General features: G+C 49.7%; 2 protein-coding genes across 5 annotated transcripts; one reads left to right on the top strand and one right to left on the bottom strand.

Moving 5' to 3' along the window:
• The first annotated feature begins 1,688 nt into the window (after positions 1 to 1,688).
• On the top strand, positions 1,689 to 11,041 carry ZNF771 (zinc finger protein 771). 4 transcript variants are annotated; one of them, XM_043560065.1, is made up of 3 exons: positions 1,689 to 1,805; positions 2,468 to 2,617; positions 9,982 to 11,041. In XM_043560065.1, exons 2-3 carry the CDS (start codon positions 2,477 to 2,479, stop codon positions 10,792 to 10,794), a joined length of 954 nt encoding a protein of 317 aa, XP_043416000.1. In that variant the 5' UTR covers positions 1,689 to 1,805; positions 2,468 to 2,476; the 3' UTR covers positions 10,795 to 11,041. The 4 variants fall into 4 exon arrangements, with proteins under 4 accessions (XP_043416000.1, XP_043416002.1, XP_043415999.1 ...); XM_043560067.1 differs by having other exon boundaries at positions 1,696 to 1,805; positions 2,455 to 2,617; XM_043560064.1 differs by lacking the exon at positions 1,689 to 1,805 and adding an exon at positions 1,841 to 2,104 and having other exon boundaries at positions 2,455 to 2,617.
• Positions 11,042 to 12,945: 1,904 nt separating this feature from the next.
• DCTPP1 (dCTP pyrophosphatase 1) lies at positions 12,946 to 16,314 on the bottom strand. Its single transcript, XM_043560059.1, has 3 exons — positions 16,145 to 16,314; positions 15,396 to 15,506; positions 12,946 to 13,439 (listed from the first exon to the last, which is right to left on the bottom strand). Exons 1-3 carry the CDS (start codon positions 16,243 to 16,245, stop codon positions 13,139 to 13,141), a joined length of 513 nt encoding a protein of 170 aa, XP_043415994.1. The 5' UTR covers positions 16,246 to 16,314; the 3' UTR covers positions 12,946 to 13,138.
• Positions 16,315 to 21,192: the final 4,878 nt, after the last annotated feature.

The raw sequence follows: 21,192 nt of genomic DNA, 5'->3' as shown, positions 1-21,192 counted from the left end.
TATTCCAAAGCCTTCCCACAGGAGGAGACCCTGCCAGTGGTGACTTCACTGTTCCCAGTGGAGTCTCCTCACTGACTTGAATCAGGGCAAGCAGGCCTTGCCTTTTGCTAGAAGTGGGGTTCCAGCCATAACCTGGCCCCTCCCTACCTCTTCTCCATCACTCATGTTAGATTTACCCTTTTGCTAACTCACTTGGCTCCAGTCACATAAACCGCTTTCTGTTCCTCAGATATGCCAAGCTTATTCTCACCTTAGGCCTCTGCAGTTCTGTCTCGAACACTTTTCCTCCAGATTTTCAAATGGCTAATCCTTTCTCCCCATTCAAGATTCATCTCAAGTATTATTTCCTCAGAGATGCTCCCCCTATCCACATGAAAGAAACCCCCAATCACAGCCACACTCTCTACTAAATTATCTTGTTGACTTACTTGCTTACCATTTTTACACTCTTAAAAGCTCCATAGCAGCCAAGATTTTTGTCCGTTTTGTTCACTACTGCATCTCCAATACCCAGAATGGTGCCAGGCATGTAATAGAGCCCAAGAAATACTTGATAAGAGAATGAACACAACCAAAGTGGGTCTTGGTGATCTTGAGTGTGAGTATCCAGGCACACTTTCTCTGAGGAAGAACAAAAGTTTACCAGATGTAATCCCAACTTCCAAATTATGCCCTGGCCTCTGAAGACTGAGACTCAGGTTTGAGTCCTAGCTCTGCCACCAGCTTCCCCACGTAACTTCATTTCTGAAAGATAATTTGGTGAAATCGAAAGGACGTGAGCTTTGGAATCTGGTACTTACCAGCTATGTGACTTTGAGTAAATCATTTAAGTTATCTAAGCTTTTGTTCTTTCGTTTGTCAGAGGGAGACATTATTATTGATTCCCACTGGACTGATATATAAAGAGACATAAGGATTATAAGCAATTACTGAATGTTAGTTCTCTTTTCTTTCCTTTCTGAATCTTAGTTCCCCCGTTCGTAGAATGGGAGAATTAAGTATCTTTTTCAGAAGTGGGAAATACAGCTCTTCATACAAAATATCTTAGTTTTTAAAATTTTTATTTATTTTTGTATGTAGGCTTCACACGCAGCAGAGAGCTTGAATCGAGACCTTGAGAAGCTGAGATCAAGAGTCGGAGGCCTAACCAACTGAGCCACCCAGGTGCCCCCATAAAATACCTCAATTCTTAAATGTGGCAAATTAAAATGTGTAAAAGACCTGTATTTTTTAAAACTAATTTTTTTTTAAAAAAGTAAAAACACCCTGAGAGTCAAACAAGATACTTCTGTGGACTGGGTTTGACCCGTGGGACTACTAATTTCCCACTTAGGCTATTACTTGTCAGGGACGCTATGCGAATTCTTACTGTATAACTTACGCAAATCGGTTTTATCTCCCTCAAGTTCTGATAGCTGATCTGTAAAATGGACCCACCTTTGTGCAGATCAAAGATCATGTGTGTAAAACACTTAGCATAATGCCGGCGCATAGTAGGCACGCCACACCCTAGGTGGGTGCGGTAGCTTGGGTGGCTGTTGATTTGCGAAGTACATATTCAAGGGGCAAGACATCCCAGACACCAGGAGACTGGGAGGGCGACGCCGGGAAAGGAGAAAAAATAGGAGAGGAGGAAAAAAGAGGGAAGGGAAGAGGTGAGCAGGCAACCGGGTCCGCCCTCCAGGCGGGGCGCCAGCGAGAGGCCCAGGCCGGGGCGGGAGCGCACGTGGCCTATTTTGGGCGGAGCAGACGCGCTTGGCCGCAGCGGAGATCTCCGAGGCGGCCACAGGAGACGATCCTTGAAGGTAGGTAACAACTGGACTGCGAAGACCTTGGACGCCGGGATGGGGTGGCCGGGGGTTCCTGGGAGTTGGGGTACAGCGGAGGGCGCCAGATCTGGGCTCGCCACCCTCCCGGGGCAGTTCTGGCCGGACGCCTGGGTCCTCTGGGCCCCTCCTCCTCGTGGGCGGGGTTAGGTGACCTGACCAATGACTGGCCGTCTGCGAGGCCCCGCCCCACCCCGCCCCCGGAGCCGCGGCCTCGCAGAGTGCCCAACCGCCCGGCGCCCTGGCCAGGGGCTGTGCGAGCGCCGAATCTGCGGCTGGTGAGTGCGCACCCCACCGGGGTCTCCGCCCCGATCCCGCCCCCAGACCATGCCCTAGAGCTTAGGGCCTCTGGCCCAGACGCGGGGGAGTGACTCAGCGTGGGGAGGGTGCCGACTTGCTGGGGCTGGAGATTCGTACTGCACAGGGCCTTGAATGCCGGGATGAGTGGGGAGAACGAGTGTCTTCGGAGCTGGTCCTGGGGCGTGGGGCTGGGCTGGGCTGGGTGGAGGGAAGAGGGCAGACCCAGAGACCAGGGCAGAGCGGGAGAAGCCCAGGCTTCACCGACTTGCTGGGGTCAGGGCCACGGGGCGGGGTGGGAGTGGGTGCAAGTCCTGAGCTTTTGACCCAGCCCCTCACCCCAGAACACCAAGATGCCTGGTGAACAGCAGACAGAGGAGGAGGAAGAGGAAGAGATGCAAGAGGAGATGGTGCTGCTGGTGAAGGGTGAGGAAGATGAGGGTGAGGAGAAATATGAGGTGGTGAAACTCAAGATCCCCATGGACAACAAGGAGGTACGTGTCCCACACCAGGGGGCCTGGTTTCTCTTATGTCTGGTCGGGTCCAGCCACCCTCAGACAAACCATCAATCCAGCCTAAACTTTTCTCTGCATCTTAGACCTAGAATCTCAAGTTGGTGGCCCATCCTTCTGCTCTATTGCCCATGCTGCCATCATACAGACGTCACACTTGCTCTGCCAGGCTCTGTGCTGGGTGCTGGACAGGGAATGCTCTCCTTGGTTCCCCCGGTTCCCCGTGGAGCTCGAGGACGAGCGGGATTAAACTGACAAGTAACCACACAGCTACAATCCCGTGTGATGGGTGCAGGCACAGGAGGTGTGGAAGTCCAGAGCTGGGAAATTAATGCACACTTAGGGGTGAGGAGGGGGTGGGTGGTTAGGTAGGCAACAGCATTAGGAACACCTGACTCTTAGTAGCATTTGCTATGCACCAGACACTGTTCTAAGTACCGCAAATCTGTGCCGTAGTTAGGATTTGTTCCATTTCACAGGTGAGGAAACTGAGGCCCAGGAAACTGGATGGTTTGGTGACTGGCCCAAGGTCTCAAAGTTAGGAAAGGGATAGCTTAGCTGAGGCCAGTGGGGGTCTGAGATTTAAAAGGAATGGCCCCTTACGTGGCCCAGGGGAGTGGGTGGGGCACTGGGAGAAGGGAAGGCACTGGGAGAAGTAGTTCAATCAGGCTGTAGCATGGATGAGAGTAGGGTGGCTGGCAGCCTGGGGCGGGGGAACCTCTGGTTTTACCCTGAGGGTTTTGAAGGTTTAAAGAAAGGAATTTTAAGGAGATCTCAATATGAGTTAGATTTCCCCACTGGAGATCCTAACTGCCACCAGGTATATATTTCCACATCCAGAACCCTAGAACTCTCACCCCAAGCCAGAGGAGCCCTGAGTCCAACTGGAGGGCTCCTGTTGGGCGGGGTTTCTGGGCCCAGGCTCCCTCTCATTTCGTTCTGCTAGGGGCCAGTTCTCTGGGAAAGACAGTTCTGCTGCCCCCTAGTGGGTGTGGTGGGCCTTAGGGGGCGGGGGCTGGCTGCTTTGGCAACTGCTTCCAGTCAAAATAACTGTTTAGTTCCGTTTTCCTCAGGCCTCCTTTGGCCTGTCATCCTAGTTCAGCCTGTGTCTTCTGGCTCTGTGGATCCCCTCATCTGCACCTTTGGCCTATAATTTAAGACCCCAGACTCCAGGGCTTGGTGTAGACTTCCAACTCTATCACTTTCCAGCTGTGTGACCTTGGGCAAGCTTCTTAACCTCTTTGTGGCTCAGTTTCCTCATTTGTAAAAGGGAGATCATAACAGCACTCACTTCCTGAGGTTGTGGGGACTAAGTGAGTTAATACATGTAAAGAGTCAGAACTGTGTCTGGTGCATAATAAACACGACGTAAGTATATGCTGCTGACATTCATTCTTCTCCCTGGGGTTCAGGACCGGACACTAGGTATCCTTTTGGAGATGTTTCAAGTCCTTTCTATCAAAGAACTTTGTGGGCTGAAACCTGGGGCTGGGGCGGACAGAGAAGCCAATGGAGGCCTAGACAGAGGACGGAGAGCAGACAACTCAAGGCAATGGGGAAGGCTTCAGGGAGATGACTTGGTCCTTCAAGACTTGGTGATTGGTAAATGGAGGAGGAGAAAGGCCTCCCAGAAGGAAATAGCAAATCCAAAGGTTCAGAGGAGACGAGGCCAGAGAAGTAAGCGGAGCCAAAGTGTAAAAGGCATTGGAAGCCAACATAGAAATTTAGACATAGTCTCAAATTGGAGGAGGGACATGAGTGATTTTCTCTTTAGAAGAAACACTGGCTGCCGTGGGGTAGGTACAAAGCCAGGTAAGGCTGCTCAGGTTTTGACAGCAATGGGGAAAAGAGGGAGAGAAGGGGACATTTGTGAATCCTGATTGGACTGGCTGGAGGTAAGGATGAGGATATGGGGAGTGGGCATGTCTAGTCGTCAAAGGTATGTAGGGCTAGACTCTAAATGGTATCATGTAGCAGTAAAAAGCATTGGTTCCAATCCTAACTGCCAGTCACCAGCTTTGCCTTGGCTTTCTCGTCTGTATAGAGGAGTCATGAGAGTTAAAATCCTTGACTGCCCACCTGAAAGGTATCATCTGGGTTACTGGATTTGGGGGGTGGCGGGGGTTGGGATTGAGGATGACACACAGACATCCCACGAACTGTGCCCGCAGCATAGCTCATTAACTTGCTGTGTGGTCTCCCTGAGTCTCAGTTTCTATGAAATAGTGACCTCAAAAGCTCTTCCCAGTGCTAACATTCTGTGACTCTTAGCTATCACCCAGGCTCATGGCTAGTCATTGTCCAAAATAGGCCTTAATTATGCTGCACTCAGGGCCTGGAGTATCCTGTCACTGCCCATCAAAATCCAATCTATCTTTAATGAATAGAAAAGATTTTCTCAGAGGGCTCTATGCACATCCAATCCTCTCTCTCTTTGCTTAAACCCTTGAGTGGTTTTCTGTTTCCTTCAGGATAAAGTCTCAGCTCCCTAAGCCTGGCATTCAGAGCTCCTCACCATCTGACCTCATGTCCTGGCTTATCTCTAATCACTCAGCTCCTATCCCAAGCCCTGACTTCAAACACACCTGACCCTTTCTCATCTCTAAGACTTTGCCCAGATGGTCTTTCAGCCTGTAAACCCCTCTTCACCTTTTCTACCTGTTTTCTTCGGGAGCTGCTCTTGTCTCTTCTAGATCAGATTTCTTAACTTTTAACATGCATACAAATCACCTGGTGATCTTGTTAAAATGGAGATTTTGATTCTGCAGGTCTGGGGTGGGACTTGAGAGTCTGCATTTCCTTCTTTCTTGTTCTTTTTTTTTTTTTTAATATATTGTTTTTTAACGTTTATTCACTTTTGAGAGAGACAGAGACAGAGACAGAGTGAGAGCGGGCCAAGGGCAGAGAGAGGGGGTCACAGAATCCAAAGCAGGCTCCAGACTCTGAGCTGTCAGCCCAAAGCCTGATGTGGGGCTCGAACCCAGGAACTGTGAGATCATGACCTGAGCGGAAGTCAGACACCCAACTGACTGAGCCACCCAGGCACCCCATCTTTTTTTTTTTTTTACTCTTTATTTTCGAGAAAGAGACAGACAGAGCATGAGTGGGGGAGGGGCAGAAAGGGAGACACAGAATCCGAAGCAGGCTCCAGGTTCTGAGCTGTCAGCAGAGCCCGACGCAGGGCTCAAACTCAGGATATGTAAGATCATGACCTGAGCCAAAGTCGGGCGTTTAACCACCGAGCCACCCAGGGGCCCCAAGATTCTGCATTTCTAACAAATTCCTAGTGATGCTGATGTTGATCTGTGGACCACAGTTCCTGTAGCTAGGAGCAAGAGGATAGGATCTTATTTTATACTTTGTACCAAAAAGAGGGGAGATTCTGATTGCTAAAAGAGTCCAGGGGAGGGAGACAAGCTGTGCAGATGATCTCAAACTTGTCAGTGAGATAGAATGGGATCATGGCAGAGAAGAGGTATTTTGGATGATGACAGACTTTCAGTTCAAATCCTGGCTCTGCCATTGATTAGCCGTGTGGCCTCGGGTAATCACTTTACTGCCGAGTCTTATTTCCTTACTCAGAAACGGAGCAGATGATACCTAACCCAAAAGGTTGTGAGAGTTTAAAATGAGAACATGGATGAAAAGCACTTAGCACAGTTCCTGGCACATAGTGAACGCTCAGTGAATGGTAGTAGTAGTTGTTGTTGTTGTTGTTGTTGTTAATTAGGAAAGTAAAGGCTGAGGAGAATATGAATTTTAAAAAGTGATTAAAAAAAATACTTAAGCAAGGGGGCGCCTGGTGGCTCTGTCAGTTAAGCATCTGACCTCGGCTCAGGTCATGATCTCGCGGCTTGTGGGTTCGAGCCCCGCATCGGGTTCTCGGAGCCTGGAGCCTGCTTCGGATTCTGCGTCTCCCTCTCTTTCTCTGCCCCTCCCCTGCTCACACTCTGTCTGTCTGTCTGTCTCTCAAAAAATGAAGAAACATTTTAAAAGTTTAAAAAAAAATACTTAAGCAGGAAGACAAAAATCACAAACTTCAGCTACCTGGATTTTCATATTATTATATTTGTCTCCTCATAGTACCCTCTTGTCAGAGTGCAAATGCCATTCTAATGTCTAAGTCTACTAGTTGCAGAATTAAAGGCATGGAAGGACCTTTAATGATCCCCTGGTCTGGTACTGGCCAAGCCTCAGTGACCTGTGTGTCACTCACCTGTTGTGCTCATTTATGTACTCTTTTCTTCCGATAGATTCACATCATTTTGTTAAATAAATCTGCCTTCATCTAAACAATAATGCTGATGGAATCGTGGATTTCATGTGATCTACTGTTTTTCTAATGTCCATGAAAATGAATACACAATGGTTATAAGATAGTTTCCCTACATAACACCTAGAGTACTCTTGCACGTACGGGGTGTGCATCCCTCAAGTTGGGAAATTTTTATCTCACCTAGCCTACCCCGCCTTCCTTGGGACACTGAGGCAGGGGAAGGAAGTGACTTGCTTGGGGTCTTAATGAGCTAGACCCTACCTGTCTTACCAAGATTCTTCCTGGAGGGCTCCTGGCTGGCTCTGTCAGTAGAGCATGTGACTCTTGATCTCAGGGTCATGAGTTTGAGGCCCCCGTTGGATGTAGAGATTACTTTAAAAAAAGAAAAGAAAAAAAATTCTTTCTGGGGCCCTGAGTCCTTAAGCTGGCAATACTAAGGTTACTCATGTGAAGATTTCCTTTCACCTGAGTCAGTGAGCCCAGCATAAGAAAGCCCTCAGGCTGGTCAGTCATCTTATAGAAGGGTGCCAAAGAAAAAATGGGCCCCCAAAATGTAAATATAATGAGAAAAATTCTCTCCACAATGGCCGACATGTTTAAACAAACACAACAGATGTCAAAACCAGGACAAGACTGGAAAGTATGACCTTGAATTCAGACTGTGCCAAATCTGCTGTGCGGAGTTTCTTGATTTAAAGTATCAAGTTGTATTTTAACCTCGAATCCCTCTTGGAGAGCACCAGAGGCTTGGAGTCCAGCCTCTGTCACGTCTTGGCTGTTCTAGTACAGGGAAGCAATGTAGCCTACTGGTTAAGGGCGAGTGCTCTACAGTCAGTCCTGACTCCCTCTGGCTTTGTGAATCTGATCTCAATGAGCCTCTCTGTTTTCTCAACTATCAAAAGATAACACCCAATTCAAGGGGATGACAGGAAGACTTAATACAATAATGTACATAAAGTAGCACTGTCAAAGCCTTAACTGTATCGCTATCACTGTTATCATTATATGTATGTTTAAACCAGAATTCCCATGGCTGATCATTAATTTCCCAAACTGCCTTGTTTTCCAGTTTCTGAGTTGGTTACAGAAAAGCCACTGACTATTTACAAAGGATCTTGAAGGACCTGAAGTTGCTATCCTTGCACTTCAGAAAGAAAAGAGCCTCACTGTTCTTGTCACTCACCCTTTTAAGAGAGTTTCTTTATCTATAAAGTGAGAATAGTAGTAACTACTTTGTGGAGATTGAATATGGGGAGCAGCTAACACTTTCTTGTCCTTAATATGTGCCAGGTATTTCATTTGGTCATGAATTAATGTGCCTGTTTGGTTCATGGTAGGTGCTCAATACCACTTCTGCTGGGGTGAGCATTCTCTTTTTTCTTTTTTAATTTTTTTAAATGTTTTACTTACTTTTGAGACAGAGACAGAGCATGAGCAGGGGAGGGGCACAGAGAGAGGGAGACACAGAATCTGAAGCAGGCTCCAGGCTCCGAGCTGTCACCACAGGGCCCGACGCGGGGCTCAAACTCACAAGCCGCGAGATCATGACCTGACCCGAAGTCGGACGCTTAACCGACTGAGCCACCCAGGTGCCCCACATTCTCTTTTCTAAGGAGGGAATAATGTGCCCCCAGTATTCCCCTTCACTCCGCTGTTAGTAAAAAGTTTTCTCTTCACCTGCCTCTTACAAAGCATTTCTTCTGATTTTATCTCTGGAGGCTCAGACCTCATGAAACTGGCTCATTTTCAAAACTTTCTACTTCAGGCCTTGCCTTCACAGCTTAAAAAATGATAGGTGCTTGCTCTGAAAAGTTTATTAAAGAGCCTGGACTTGGTCCTGGCCTGGCTTCTAAGACACCATACCATGCCTTCCTGGCTCTCCTGCCTCACTGACTGCTCCCGTTCAGCCGCCTTTGCTAGCTGATCACCTTGCTGCCCCAGGTTCTCTCTCCCCATTCCTGGGGTGATCTCATCCAGACTCAGCTTTAAAAACCATCTATAGGCTGCCGGCTTCCCAATTAACATCTCCAAGCATAGGCTTCTTTCTTGAGCTCCAGATGTGTCAAGGAGAACCGCAGATATGCTCCAGAACAGATTTCACCTACCGCCTTGCTCCAACCGCCCTCATCTCTGTAGATGGCCACCCCACTTTTGCAGTGGCCAAACTCAAAATCTGGGCGGAGTCATTTTGACCCCTCTCTTTCATTATACCTCAGAGCCAATCTATTGTCAAATCTGTGGTCTCCAACTACACGATATACCCAGAAGCAGGCCACTTCCACTTTCCACCTGTCACCTGGGTGTGAGCCACCGTCTTCCGAGACGGCTGCAGTATAGTGGCCTCCTCTCTGGGCTCCTGCTTCTGCCCTCTCCCCTCCTTGCTTCTGTTCTCAACGCCAGCAACCTGAGTCTGATCTGTTCAGGTCCCTGCTCCCAATCATCTGACATCTCCTCTTTTGGTTCCCCATCTCATTCATATTACTTGACCCTAAGCTGAGAGAGTCCCAGCAAGACCATCCCATTCATCACTCTGCCCCTCAAGCATTCTGCCCTAGGCACTTTTTCTTGCCCTTCGTGGAACTCAACAGGCAGACCCCCTGCAGGGCCTTGCTTCCTTGTGTAGCCTGTTCTCTCACCTTCTTTAGGTCCCTCTGCTCACGTTTTATCAGTAAGGTTTCTTAACAATCCTATTTAAATGAAGCCTCCCCCTCCCTGCCCCAATGCCAGCAACTTCTTATCTATTCTCCCTGTAGCGGGACTTTTAAAATTTTAATGTTGAATCCCCAGTGCCTAAACATAGTCCGGCATATCTTAAGCACTCAATAAATATTTGTCGAATTAATAACAAAGAGCTTGAGTATCACTAGGCCTTGTGATACGTGCGTTAACATACTGTCTCATTTAAAGCGCACAACCGTCCCGAGGCGGGCACCGTTGCTTTTTCAGTTTTACAACGGGGAACTGAAAGGCTGCGGCTTGCGGAGACCCGGGTCTCCGGCTCCCGCCGCCCGCAGTCAGGGCTGACGTCTCTCCCCCCCTCCCCCCCCTCCCCCCCCCCTTCTCCCCGCAGGTCCCGAGCGAGGCGCCAGCGCCGTCGGCCGACCCGGCGCGCCCACACGCGTGCCCGGACTGCGGCCGCGCCTTCGCGCGCCGCTCCACGCTGGCGAAGCACGCACGCACGCACACGGGCGAGCGGCCCTTCGCGTGCACCGAGTGCGGCCGGCGCTTCTCACAGAAGTCGGCACTGACCAAACACGGCCGCACGCACACGGGCGAGCGGCCCTACGAGTGCCCCGAGTGCGACAAGCGCTTCTCGGCCGCCTCGAACCTGCGGCAGCATCGGCGGCGCCACACCGGCGAGAAGCCGTACGCATGCGCGCACTGCGGACGCCGCTTCGCGCAGAGCTCCAACTACGCACAGCACCTGCGCGTGCACACGGGCGAGAAGCCGTACGCGTGCCCGGACTGCGGACGCGCCTTCGGCGGCAGCTCGTGCCTGGCGCGCCACCGACGCACGCACACGGGCGAGAGGCCGTACGCCTGCGCCGACTGCGGCACGCGCTTCGCTCAGAGTTCGGCTCTGGCCAAGCACCGACGTGTGCACACCGGGGAGAAGCCGCACCGGTGCGCCGTCTGCGGCCGCCGCTTCGGCCACCGCTCCAACCTGGCGGAGCATGCGCGCACGCACACAGGGGAGCGGCCCTACCCGTGCGCCGAATGCGGCCGGCGCTTCCGCCTCAGCTCGCACTTCATCCGTCACCGTCGCGCGCACATGCGGCGTCGTCTCTATATCTGCGCTGGTTGCGGCCGGGACTTCAAGCTACCCCCTGGCGCCACGGCCGCCACTGCCACCGAGCGCTGCCCAGAGTGCGAGGGCAGCTGAGCCGCCGTTCTCGTCCCTGTGGGGCTGCTAGCGTCCGGCTGGGGGCAGGGACACGCAGGGACCCCTACCTGGGGCTGCATTACCCTGGATCTCCCCGCCCCACTGGGAAAGGGGTGGGACAGCAGGCCTGACTGCCTTGGAACTGGGAGGCCGGGAGAACGCCCTACTGCGATCCCAGGAAGCAGTGCCCACTCCCTCTCACTACAACCCCTTGGCCCGTGTTAGTGAATAAAGTATTAAATCCTCACCCCACCCGTGCCTGTGAGTGAGGTGAGGGAGGGGAGGAGGAAAGTTGGGGTTTCCCCCAGGCTTGAGTGATATGAATGAGTTACCATGGAGCCAAGTGAGGCTATAAGCCCAAAAGGATTTCTTGCACCGGCTTTACGTGGGGCGGGGGGGGGGGGGGGGGGGGGGGGGGGGATTGGCCCTTGATTGTGCTCATAACTTCAGGTCTGGAAGGGTGCGCAAATCCTGCACATTCTGATCAAACAGCCACTGCATTCGTTGGTGAGCAGGCATGAACTTCAGTCTAGGAGAGATCGGCTGATTTCATTTCTTAGCTTGGATGATGGGGCAGAGTCAGAGATGAGGGCACAGGATGAGGAGCAGCGCAGGAATTGTGACAATGGTTACGCCCCAGTCTGGACATGTTGAGGGTGAAGTGAACGCAGAGGGGTCAGAGAGGTGATTGGAAATAGTAGTTTGGGGATATCAGGTCTGGAGTGGATGAGAAGGTACCCAAGAAGAGTTCGTGAAAGGGCAGCCACAGCTAGAAAGAAAACCAGAAGTGTCTCGTCCGGAAAATCTAGAGGAAAGTGTTTCATGGAGGGAGTGGTTAGCTCTCTTAGATGCTGTATTTGTAGCTCCGGGAAAGTGGTGAGAAGAGGCGTGGGGGTGAAAGCCATCCTTGAGTGGGTTAGAGTATAAATAGGAGAATGAGGAAGCCCAGCGGATGGGTGTAGACAATCCATTTTAAGAGGCTTGGCTGTGAAAAGCAAGAGCGCAGTGGCTGGAGATTTGTTGGGGTTTTGTCAATAGGAAAGAGACTCGATGATGCTTTATATCTGCTAGTGGAAAGGAAGGGAAGTTGCTTACGTAGAGGACATTGGAGAGAACTCACCATGGAGAGGGTATGTGATAAGAGATCAATCAGTAAGGATGAGAGTCCTGCTGTCACTGGTAGGGAGGAAAGGTGGGTTTGGGAACACAAAGCTGAAGCGGTTCCAATCTGGATTGTGTTTTACCTGGCAAGTAAGAGGTCACTGGTTAAAGGAGTGAGGTCATCAGTAAAAGGAATGCCTTATTTTGCTGATGTGGAAATGGCTCGTAGGGACAGCAAAAATAGTTTAAACGTTTTTTTTTTCCCCCCAGCATTACTCTGCACTGTGAGGGAGGCAGGCTGTGGGTATCCCAGAAAGGGAAGTGATGTGCCCGAGGTCACACAACGGGTAAATCATACACACCCAACACTATCTTTAGGTATACAAGTAGAAATTGGCCTTAGGAGGATGGGAGGAGGCAAGAGACCCTCTCCAAGAGGAGGGGGATCCCTGTGATGGGGGCCCACAAAGAGGGGCATTCGGCTCTCACAGGGCTGGGGTCCTGATGGACAGGGATGGGTTTTAGGCCCAGCTCCAACTTAACTGTTGACATTTCCTGCTCTGGGGGCCTGAAAATTCTGAGTTGAAAAAGCAAACAGGTAACTGCAGACTTGGAAGGTCCCTGCTATGTGCCAGGCACTGTCCTAAGCACTCTACTTAAAATAGCTTACTTAAACCTTACAGCCCAATGAGGTAGATCTCATTATTTTCATTTTAGATGAGGAAACCAAAGTGCAGAAAGATGAAGTACTTTGATGAATGTCATCCAGCTCATAACTATCAAAGATGGCATCTGAACCCAGACAGCCTAGCTCCAGAATCTGGGCTCTTAACCAACTCTACATACAGCCTCCAATCCCCTTTAGATGCCCAGACGGGGTCAGGGAATTGTATGACATCAGTGATCTTGGTAGAAAGCAGATCTTTCTGCCCTATAGGTGGGAGATACACTAAAGAAACATGGGAGCTGGGCTCAGAGACATCCCTGGTGCCCTTCTCCCGTACTTGCTGGGATAGAGCCTTCCCAGTTATTCCAGAAAGAATCTAGAAGTTGCTAACCAAAACTTTTATTGAGAGAGAAAATTCCAGGAGGCTGTCTTCTGGAGGTTCTCGGGCCTCAGGCCTTAGGAAGTAGGGCCCCTTGGCCCATGACCTATTAGGAAAGGACTAGAAAAAGTTCTGTGACCAGGCCACTCTCTGCTTCTCAGATGCCATGCCGAGTTGCAGGTCCTGTGCGCATGGTTCTAGGTTGAGGCCTGGCCTGTGGACTCACAGGCAAGGTCTGCAGGCCCCCCAGCTTGGTCTTCAGAGGTGGCCCCATGGGGTAAGTCTGTATACTTGAGGGCAGAGCCACGGGACAGATGTGCTGGGTAGCGCTGCCGGTTGATGTCCATCTTGGAGAGCACCGCTTGGGGCAGATCCACATGGCAGCGTGCTGCTAATGCCACCAGGTAGATGAGGACATCACTAAGCTCCTCTTGAAGGGCTGCCCGTTCCCTGGGGGGCCAGGCTTGGGGGCCAGGCTCCTCATCAGGTTTCCACTGACTGGAGGCAGAACACACAGGCACAAACACATATGCTAAGACCACAGACTCCGCCTCTCTTGGGAGCAGCCTAGTCCTTGCAGCAAGGAACGCCCACCTCTTAGGAAGTTCCTTCAAGGACAACTCAACCCACCTGCACCCTAGGCAGAGTCAGGGTGGGGAAGAGACCCCGACAGATGACTCATCCAGACCTGTGTGCCCCAACCCGAGCCAAGGAGTGGTCAAGAGAACATTTCACTTGCTAAGACCCAATTGTACTCTCTCCAGCCCTAGCCACTGCCACTCCAGACTAATTCTCAGACCTGCGAAAGCTTGCTAGCTCATCTTCTACTCTTGCTCAGTACCATCTTTCATAAGCAGAAATTACACTTTGTCCCTCCCCTGCTACAATTTCCTCCAACCAGGCTTAAAATAAAATCCAAACGCCTGATCATGCCCTTTAGATCCTGTATGAGCTGTCTCCTGCCTCTTCCAAAGTCATTATCCACCACTCTCCCTCCTGCCCCCCACCTAAAGCCACTCTGGCCCGTCCTGTCTGGCAAACCGGCCATACGGTCACAGGGCCTTTGCACTTACTGCCTCCTCTGCGTTAAATGCTCTTCTCCCTGCTCCCCCACCAGATCCTTCCTGTGGCTGGCTCCTTCCTGAGGTCTCAGCACAGATGTCATCTGCTCAGAAAAGCCTTCTCCTTGTTACTTTCTTTTTCATCACTTTGGGTTATTTTCCCCATAGAACTTTATCACAATTCCTGGTCTTTTAAAATTAGTTTGCTTATTTATTGTTAGTCTCCTTGCACTCTGAAGACAGGAACCATGTCTTTTTTTTTTTTTTTTTTTTTGTTAATCCCCAAGATTTTAAGTCATCTCTATATCCAACACTGGGCTTGAACTCACAACCCTGAGATCAAGAGTTGCATGCTCCACTGACTGAGGCACCCAGGCACCCCAGGAACCATGTCTATCTTGTTGAAGGCTATATCTCTTAATTCTAGAAGACCTAGCACATAGCTGATGCTCACAAAACCGCAATAAATGAATGGTTTGCCCTTACATCTCTGTGCTCTCGTTTCTCCATTCCCAAAGTTCAGGCCTTGATTTAAGCCTTCCCACCTCTTTGACGGATCTGTATCAGCCTCCTCACAGGTCTCCCCTGCCCTGATTCTCTTGGTGACCCGATCCACCCTGCAGACACAGTGATCTTTCTACCCTTCAAATCTGTCAGGTCTTCTGTTCAAACTCCATCACTTCCTAACTCCAACTTTGTCACTCTGGGTTCATACGCCACCTCTCTCTTCCACGGCCCGCCACTCATTCTGTTATGTGTGAGGCACTCGGGACATACTAGACAACGAAACAGATACAAAATCCTGCTCTCTCTTGAAAAGCTTACCCTGGAGGAGCCTCAGGATCTTCCTGAATGGGGTGCCTGGGTGGTTCAGTCAGTTGAGCGTCTGACTCTTGATTGGCTCAGGTCATGATCCAAGGGTCGTGGAATCAATCCCTGTGTCCAACTCTGCACTGAGCATGGAGCCTGTTTAAGACTCTCTCCCTCTCCCTCTCTGTCTCCTCCTCTGCCCCTCTCCCCTGCTTGAGCTCTCTTTAAAACAACAACAACAAAACAAAAAACTCCCTTAATTTAACTTGCCCTTTCCCACTCACTACCTTGGGAAAGGATTCTTCGGTCTGGAAGGCCACAGGCAGGTCTCCTAAAGAATACTCTCCTTTCCACCCCAGAGGCAGAGGTCAAGGTAGGCTGTCACCATCCCTTCTTAAGACCTGGACCTGCCTTGCTGTTTCCACACCTTTCTTTCCCAGAAGAATGGATGCGCCAAGAGGGCAGGGACAGGTGAGTCATTTCTGTATCCCCAGACACAGCCTGGCATGGATATTTAATGATCAGATAAATGTCCCCCTCCCCCACAACACAGACTCTTCCAAAAAGACTTCCATCTACTCACAAGAGCTCTGCCAGCTCCCCCACTTCCCCCACCAAGGCCAGTAGGAGGTTCCGAGGCTGGTGGAACTGGCCCCAGTCTCGTTCAGCAGCAAATTCAGCATGGAGGCGGCGGCTGGAACAGAAGAAAGGAGTAGAAGCCCAGGTCCCAGGGTTAGACAATGCGGACGACCAGGCAGGTATCTCAGTGATACCTAGTGGGGGCATTAGTTCCGCACCTAATTCTTTGGATGGCCTTAAGCAAACCGTTTCTTCTCTATGGGACTTGGACTCTGCATCTCTAAAGTGGGTGCGCCCTACTCAGACCCTGAACTCTATCAAAACCTAACAATACTGTCTTTTCCATTATTCCACCTCTTGATGCTGCTTCCGCTGATTTTACAAAGTGCAGCTCCAGGAACATTTCCCCTAAGAAGCCCTCCTTGATTTCCTCTAGTAAAAAATAATGTCACCCACCTCTCAGCACTGCTTTTGCCCCCATCCTACCACCCGCTCCTGGAGGGCAGGGGCCAGAATAGCCATATTTCCCCAAGGCTGGTTCTAATATCACTCACCAGGCATCACCATTTCCCCTGCCTCAGGTGTGCATCACTAAGCCCATTTCGCAGATAAGGAGGTTAACATGGCTCGCTCACGACAGCCAGCCGAGCTGGGCCCCCCAGCATAGCCTTCTTCCAGACCACGTGGAGTGACCCGTCCCAATAGGAGAGAAAAAGGGGGAGACCTCCCCAGGCTGGGGCAAGGACGGCTTACATGTCCTCAAGCGTGGGCTCCGGGCTGAAGCTGAAGGGGCCGGCAGCAGCAGTGCCGTCTCCCCCCGTGTCCCCACGCGCGACCCCATTTGGCCGAGACATGCCACCCACCACACAGCAGCCGGGATGCGCTGGAAAACACCGCGCCAAACTCAGAACCTGCCTCCAGGACCCCCGACCAATCACAGGCGTTCACGACTACTTCCCGGGGCGGAGCCACGGGAAAGACCAATTACTTGTGTGGAGTTTACACTCGCCTCTTGCCCCCGTCCCTAGATTCCTGCGATTTGGCCTGGCATCTTAAAGGTATAGCGACCAGATTTGCCCGGGAAGAGACAACGGTCAGAAGGCGAGGAGAGCGCAGGCGCGTCATTTCTCTCGTGGGCGCCAGATGGCGCCAAAGAGAAAGGATGGGGCCGAGGTGAGGCTGGGACGCCCAGGGGAAAACCCCAGAAATGGAGAGTTTAACAAGAAAGGGAAATTTATTATAAGGATACAAGAATGTCACCAGGATACAGGAACTAGGTAGGGTAGCCGTTCTAAGCATTTTACATATTTAATCTTCATAACAACCTTATAAGGTAATAGCATCGTCATCCCCATCTTACAGGTAAAGAAACTGAGAAATTAAGTAATTTTTTAAAGTTTATTTTTGAGAAAGAGAGAGAGCACAAACAGGGGAGGGCAGAGAGAGAGAGGAGACAGAGAATCCCAAGCAGGCTCCGCACACTGACAGTGCAGAGCCCCATCCAGGACTCAAACCTATTAACCGTGAGATTGTGACCTGAAACGAAATTAAGAGTCCCAGGCTTAACCCACTGAGCCACCCAGGTGCCCGGAGAGATGGAGTAATTTAACTCCGCAGCTAATAATGTGGTAGCCAGGTTCCAAATCCAGGCAATTTGGTTTTAGAGTCTGTTTTATTAACCTCTAGACTATATTGCCTCAAATGATAAGTACTATGAAAAATAAAAGTATTGGGGTGCCTGGGTGGCTCAGTCAGTTAAAAGTCCAACTTCAGCTCACAGTCCGTGAGTTCGAGCCCGGCATCCGGCTCTGTGCTGACAGCTCAGAGCCTGGAGCCTGCTTCAGATTCTGTGTCTCTCTCTCTTTCTGCCCCTCCCCTGCTCATGCTCTGCCTCTCTCTGTCTCAAAAATAAATACAAACATTTTTAAAAGCTATTAAAAAAAATAAGAAGAAAAGTATTTAAACACTATGGGAAGTGGGAGTAACTTTAGATTGCATGGTCCAGGGATGAGGCGGTAAACACTGTTGGTTACCAGCTCAATTTCACTTTCCCCTTCTCCATGCTTGCACAACTGTGGTTTTATTCTCGGGTTCACCCTCCTCTACTTGATTGATCATGTCCCATTGCCCTTGCCTGATCAGTTTATGGGTGAGCATGTGGCCTAGATCTTGACAATGAGAAGTTAGAGCAAGTCTGCTGGAGACTCCTGGGAAAGATTCTCAGTTCTTTTGTTTAAAAAAGCACAGGATGTTTCTGCCTTTAGATGTTAGTATGTGAAGGAATCTTTGTGTGGAGAGCTAGCCCACAAACGGGGATTGGCAGATAGGAAGATAGAAAGGACCTGGATCCTTGATAAAATTGTGGGGACACTTATTTTTACAAGTTCCAGAAAAGTCCTAATTCAGGACGCTGGTTATATAAGAAAATAAATCATTTTATTAATCAAACCACTTTTAGTTGGGTTTTCTGTTACTTGTCATTAAGAAAGTGACTTTTAATCTGAGTAAAAATCAAGGGGAATAGAGTTCTAGATAGAGGGAACACCAATGCTTAAAGCAGAAAAATCTTTGCATGTTCTAAAGACAAAAAGAATTCCAGTGTAGCAGGAATGTGGTGAGCAAGGAAGAGTGGTTGGATATGGTATTAGGGAAGTGACAAGAGGCTAGATCAGATCAACCAACCATGAATTTTATCCTATATTTGATTTGGAATTTTAAGTATTATGGAAACCCTTTGGAGGGTTTTGGCAGGGGGGTTATATGATGTTGACTCTGGGCCAGGTTGATGGTGAGTCAAGATGGAGAGAAGTGGATGTATTGGGGAGATATTTTTGGAGGTAGATCTATAGTCTTTGTTGATTTTGAATTAAGAGGCATGGGAGAAAGGGTAGAGTCAAGTGTGGCTTACAGGTTTTGAGTGTTGAGCAACATGGTGGATGGATGGTGACTCATACTGGGATGAGGAAGGTAAGGAACACATGTGGCATCAGGAGTTTGGTTTAAAGCAAAGCAAGGTGAAGCTACATATCAATTTGACAGGTGGATTTGTGAGCCTAAGTTTTAGAGGAGAGATCAGGGCTCAGATTCAGATTTGGTAGTCTCCGTCATTAGATAGCACTTAAAGTCATGGGCCTGAAGAGGAGTAATTAATACAAGAGTCTAGATAGACAAGACTGAGATTTGGGGTACTTCTGCATTTAGCAGTTGGGCAAAAGAGAAAAAGCAGGTGAGACAGGAGGAAAATCAAGAGAGTGTGGTGTTAGGGAGGCTAAGAGAGGAGAGTGTTCCAGAATGAGTAAATATCTGATTTGGATGCTACTAAGCCGCTGGATAAGATGAGAGCACAGAAGTTGCTGATGAGGCAACACAGAAGTTGGATATGGGAGCTGGGAGGAAAGAGGAAGTTCTGGGTTACTCCTGGGTTTCTGGCTTGAGTAAATAGATGGTTAGTTTTGCCGTTTGCTGGAATGAGGACACAGAAGACCCAGGAGTTGGGGTGGAAAGGAAGATAATGAAATCAGTTTGGAGCATATTCGGGTCAAGATGGTTCTAGAACATCGGGATGATGTCCAGTGGGCAGGTGGCCATACAGTTCTGAAGTTCAGAACATTGAGCTGCCTATGGACCTGGGAACTGAAAGTACCTTCGCTAGCACCTACCCTGATGTTCGCTAAGCTTCTCTGCACAAGAACCCAAAGTCTTTTACTGGAATATAAAACATAGCTTTCTTAGGAGTCCTCTGCATCTCAGATTTTTGAAGAATCAGGGACCAGAGCTCACAGGTCAGATGGTCCTTGGTGATTGACAGGAAGGAGGAGGCGCTTTTTGTGGCAGGCACAGTGTTGGAGGGGTGGGGAAGGCCCTCACGCAGGAGAGGGAACAGACGTGAACATATGATTGGTCCCCTGATCTGGACCCCTCATCCAAACTCTTTCTGCACCCTCACCCCCATGTTAATTCACCTTTTTCCATTCTCCTCCGACACATCTTAGCAACCCAACCTCCCTGCTTTCATCAGGGCCTCAGTGTGCATGGTCTTGGCTTTTGGTTCATGTTTGTGATTAGCCTTTCATGAGCCTATCTCTCCAGGGACTGGGTGCCCTAGTCTTCAAACCAAAGGTGTTTTCTCAGTGTAGGCCAATAAATGTTTGATGACAGGATGGGCAGGCTGGGACAAGCAAGCATTCACATGCACACGCCGCCCTTCTGCTACTCAAGAGTTTGGCCGCCTTCCCCACTACAGCCAAGCCGGTGCAGCTGGTCCCAGTAAGGCTTTTGAGAAACCCTGGAGTGGAGGAGATGACAGTGACTGGAGAACAAAATAGCAGAGACCCATGGTGGTGTTGGGGTGGGGGAACCTGGACTACTGAGGTCCCAGAGACAATAGAGTATCATGGCAAACCAAGAGTCAGGTGATTGGGAAGATTGTTTCTCTTCTCTGAGCTTCGATTTCTCTATCTATGTAATGGGGCTCTGGCCTAGGGGGCCTCCAAGGACCCTTCACGTGTGTGCTGGGAGGACAGGGACAATGTGTTTTTTGTCTGTACCGCAGTGCTGTTCTTATTGGAAGTAGAGCCATAGACCTTGTTGGTTTTGAACTGGGGGGTGGCAGAAATGGTGCTGCTATAAGTATTTGCTCTTATTAAAATTTTCAGCGGGGAGTCATGACAGAGGCTTTGAGAAATCTGTAGACTAGCCCATTTAGGCCAAGGAATCCCCACCACCTTCAGAAGTCCTTCCTGGAGCATCTGGCTGGTTCAGTTGGTAGAGCATGTGACTCCTGCTCTAAGGGTAATGAGTTCAATCGATTTTGGGGTGATGGATGTCCCTGTTCTAGATCTCCTTTTAGACTGAGTCTCCTGGAGAACAGAAGCATTGTCAGGCTTTTATTTCTCCAGGACCTGGTACTTGAATAGATCTAATAAACACTAATTCACAGGAGCACGTCTTATGGGATCCCCTCCATGACTTCCTCGCTGTAGGTGGATATGGCTATGCCTATTTTACAGGTGAAGAGACTGAGGCCCAGAGACTTATCTGAGATCACCCAGGAAGGTGAAGGCTGAAATTCACCAGCACCACCCCGCCCCAGCGCTTCTTAGCAGGTGAAGGTAGTCTCCCTACCCCCCTGCAAGGGAGTAAAAGAGGCAGCTCCATATGCTTGGTGTGTGCTGAGGTCACCTTGCCTTTTCTTCTGCCCTTCTGTCCTATCTTTTCATCTTCTTTCTTTTCTTCTAGCTTCAACTTCCTCTCCTTTTTTTTTTTTTTTTTGCGTTGGTTTCCTTTCTCTTTTCTTCCATACCTCTTTTCTTTTCTTCCTTACCTGTACCTGTGATTCCGTTATGATTTCTCTCCAAGGCCCTGTCCCCCACCCCACCTGCTGCCCAGCTCCTCCCCAAGGAGAAGTTGGATGCCTATCTTGCTCTCCACCCCTAACCCTTTCTAGGTTAACTAAGAGAACTCAGGCCAGGGAAGCACCCAATCAATTTCCTCCTTTTGTACCGCCCACTCCAACCTGTTGGAAGAGCTGTGTATGAGAACAAACAGAACTAAGGTCTGAATTCGTCCTCCAAAACCTGGTCTTAAGAGCTTGGTGGTACCAGCCTCCACCACTAGGAGACACCAAGAGCAAGGAAAGTGTGGACATAGAGGGTGCTAGGGTCCCCAGTGTGTACCCCTCACTCACTCACTCATTCATTTATTCAATATATTCTGAGCACTGACTACAGACCAGACAGTGATCTAGGTACTGGGGATACAGAATATACCCTGCCATTGTGGAGCTCACATACTGGCCAAAA

Source organism: Prionailurus bengalensis, chromosome E3 (assembly GCF_016509475.1).
Source record: "Prionailurus bengalensis isolate Pbe53 chromosome E3, Fcat_Pben_1.1_paternal_pri, whole genome shotgun sequence".
Classification (NCBI taxonomy): domain Eukaryota; kingdom Metazoa; phylum Chordata; class Mammalia; order Carnivora; family Felidae; genus Prionailurus; species Prionailurus bengalensis.
This window is presented reverse-complemented; position numbering and strand designations above follow the sequence as displayed.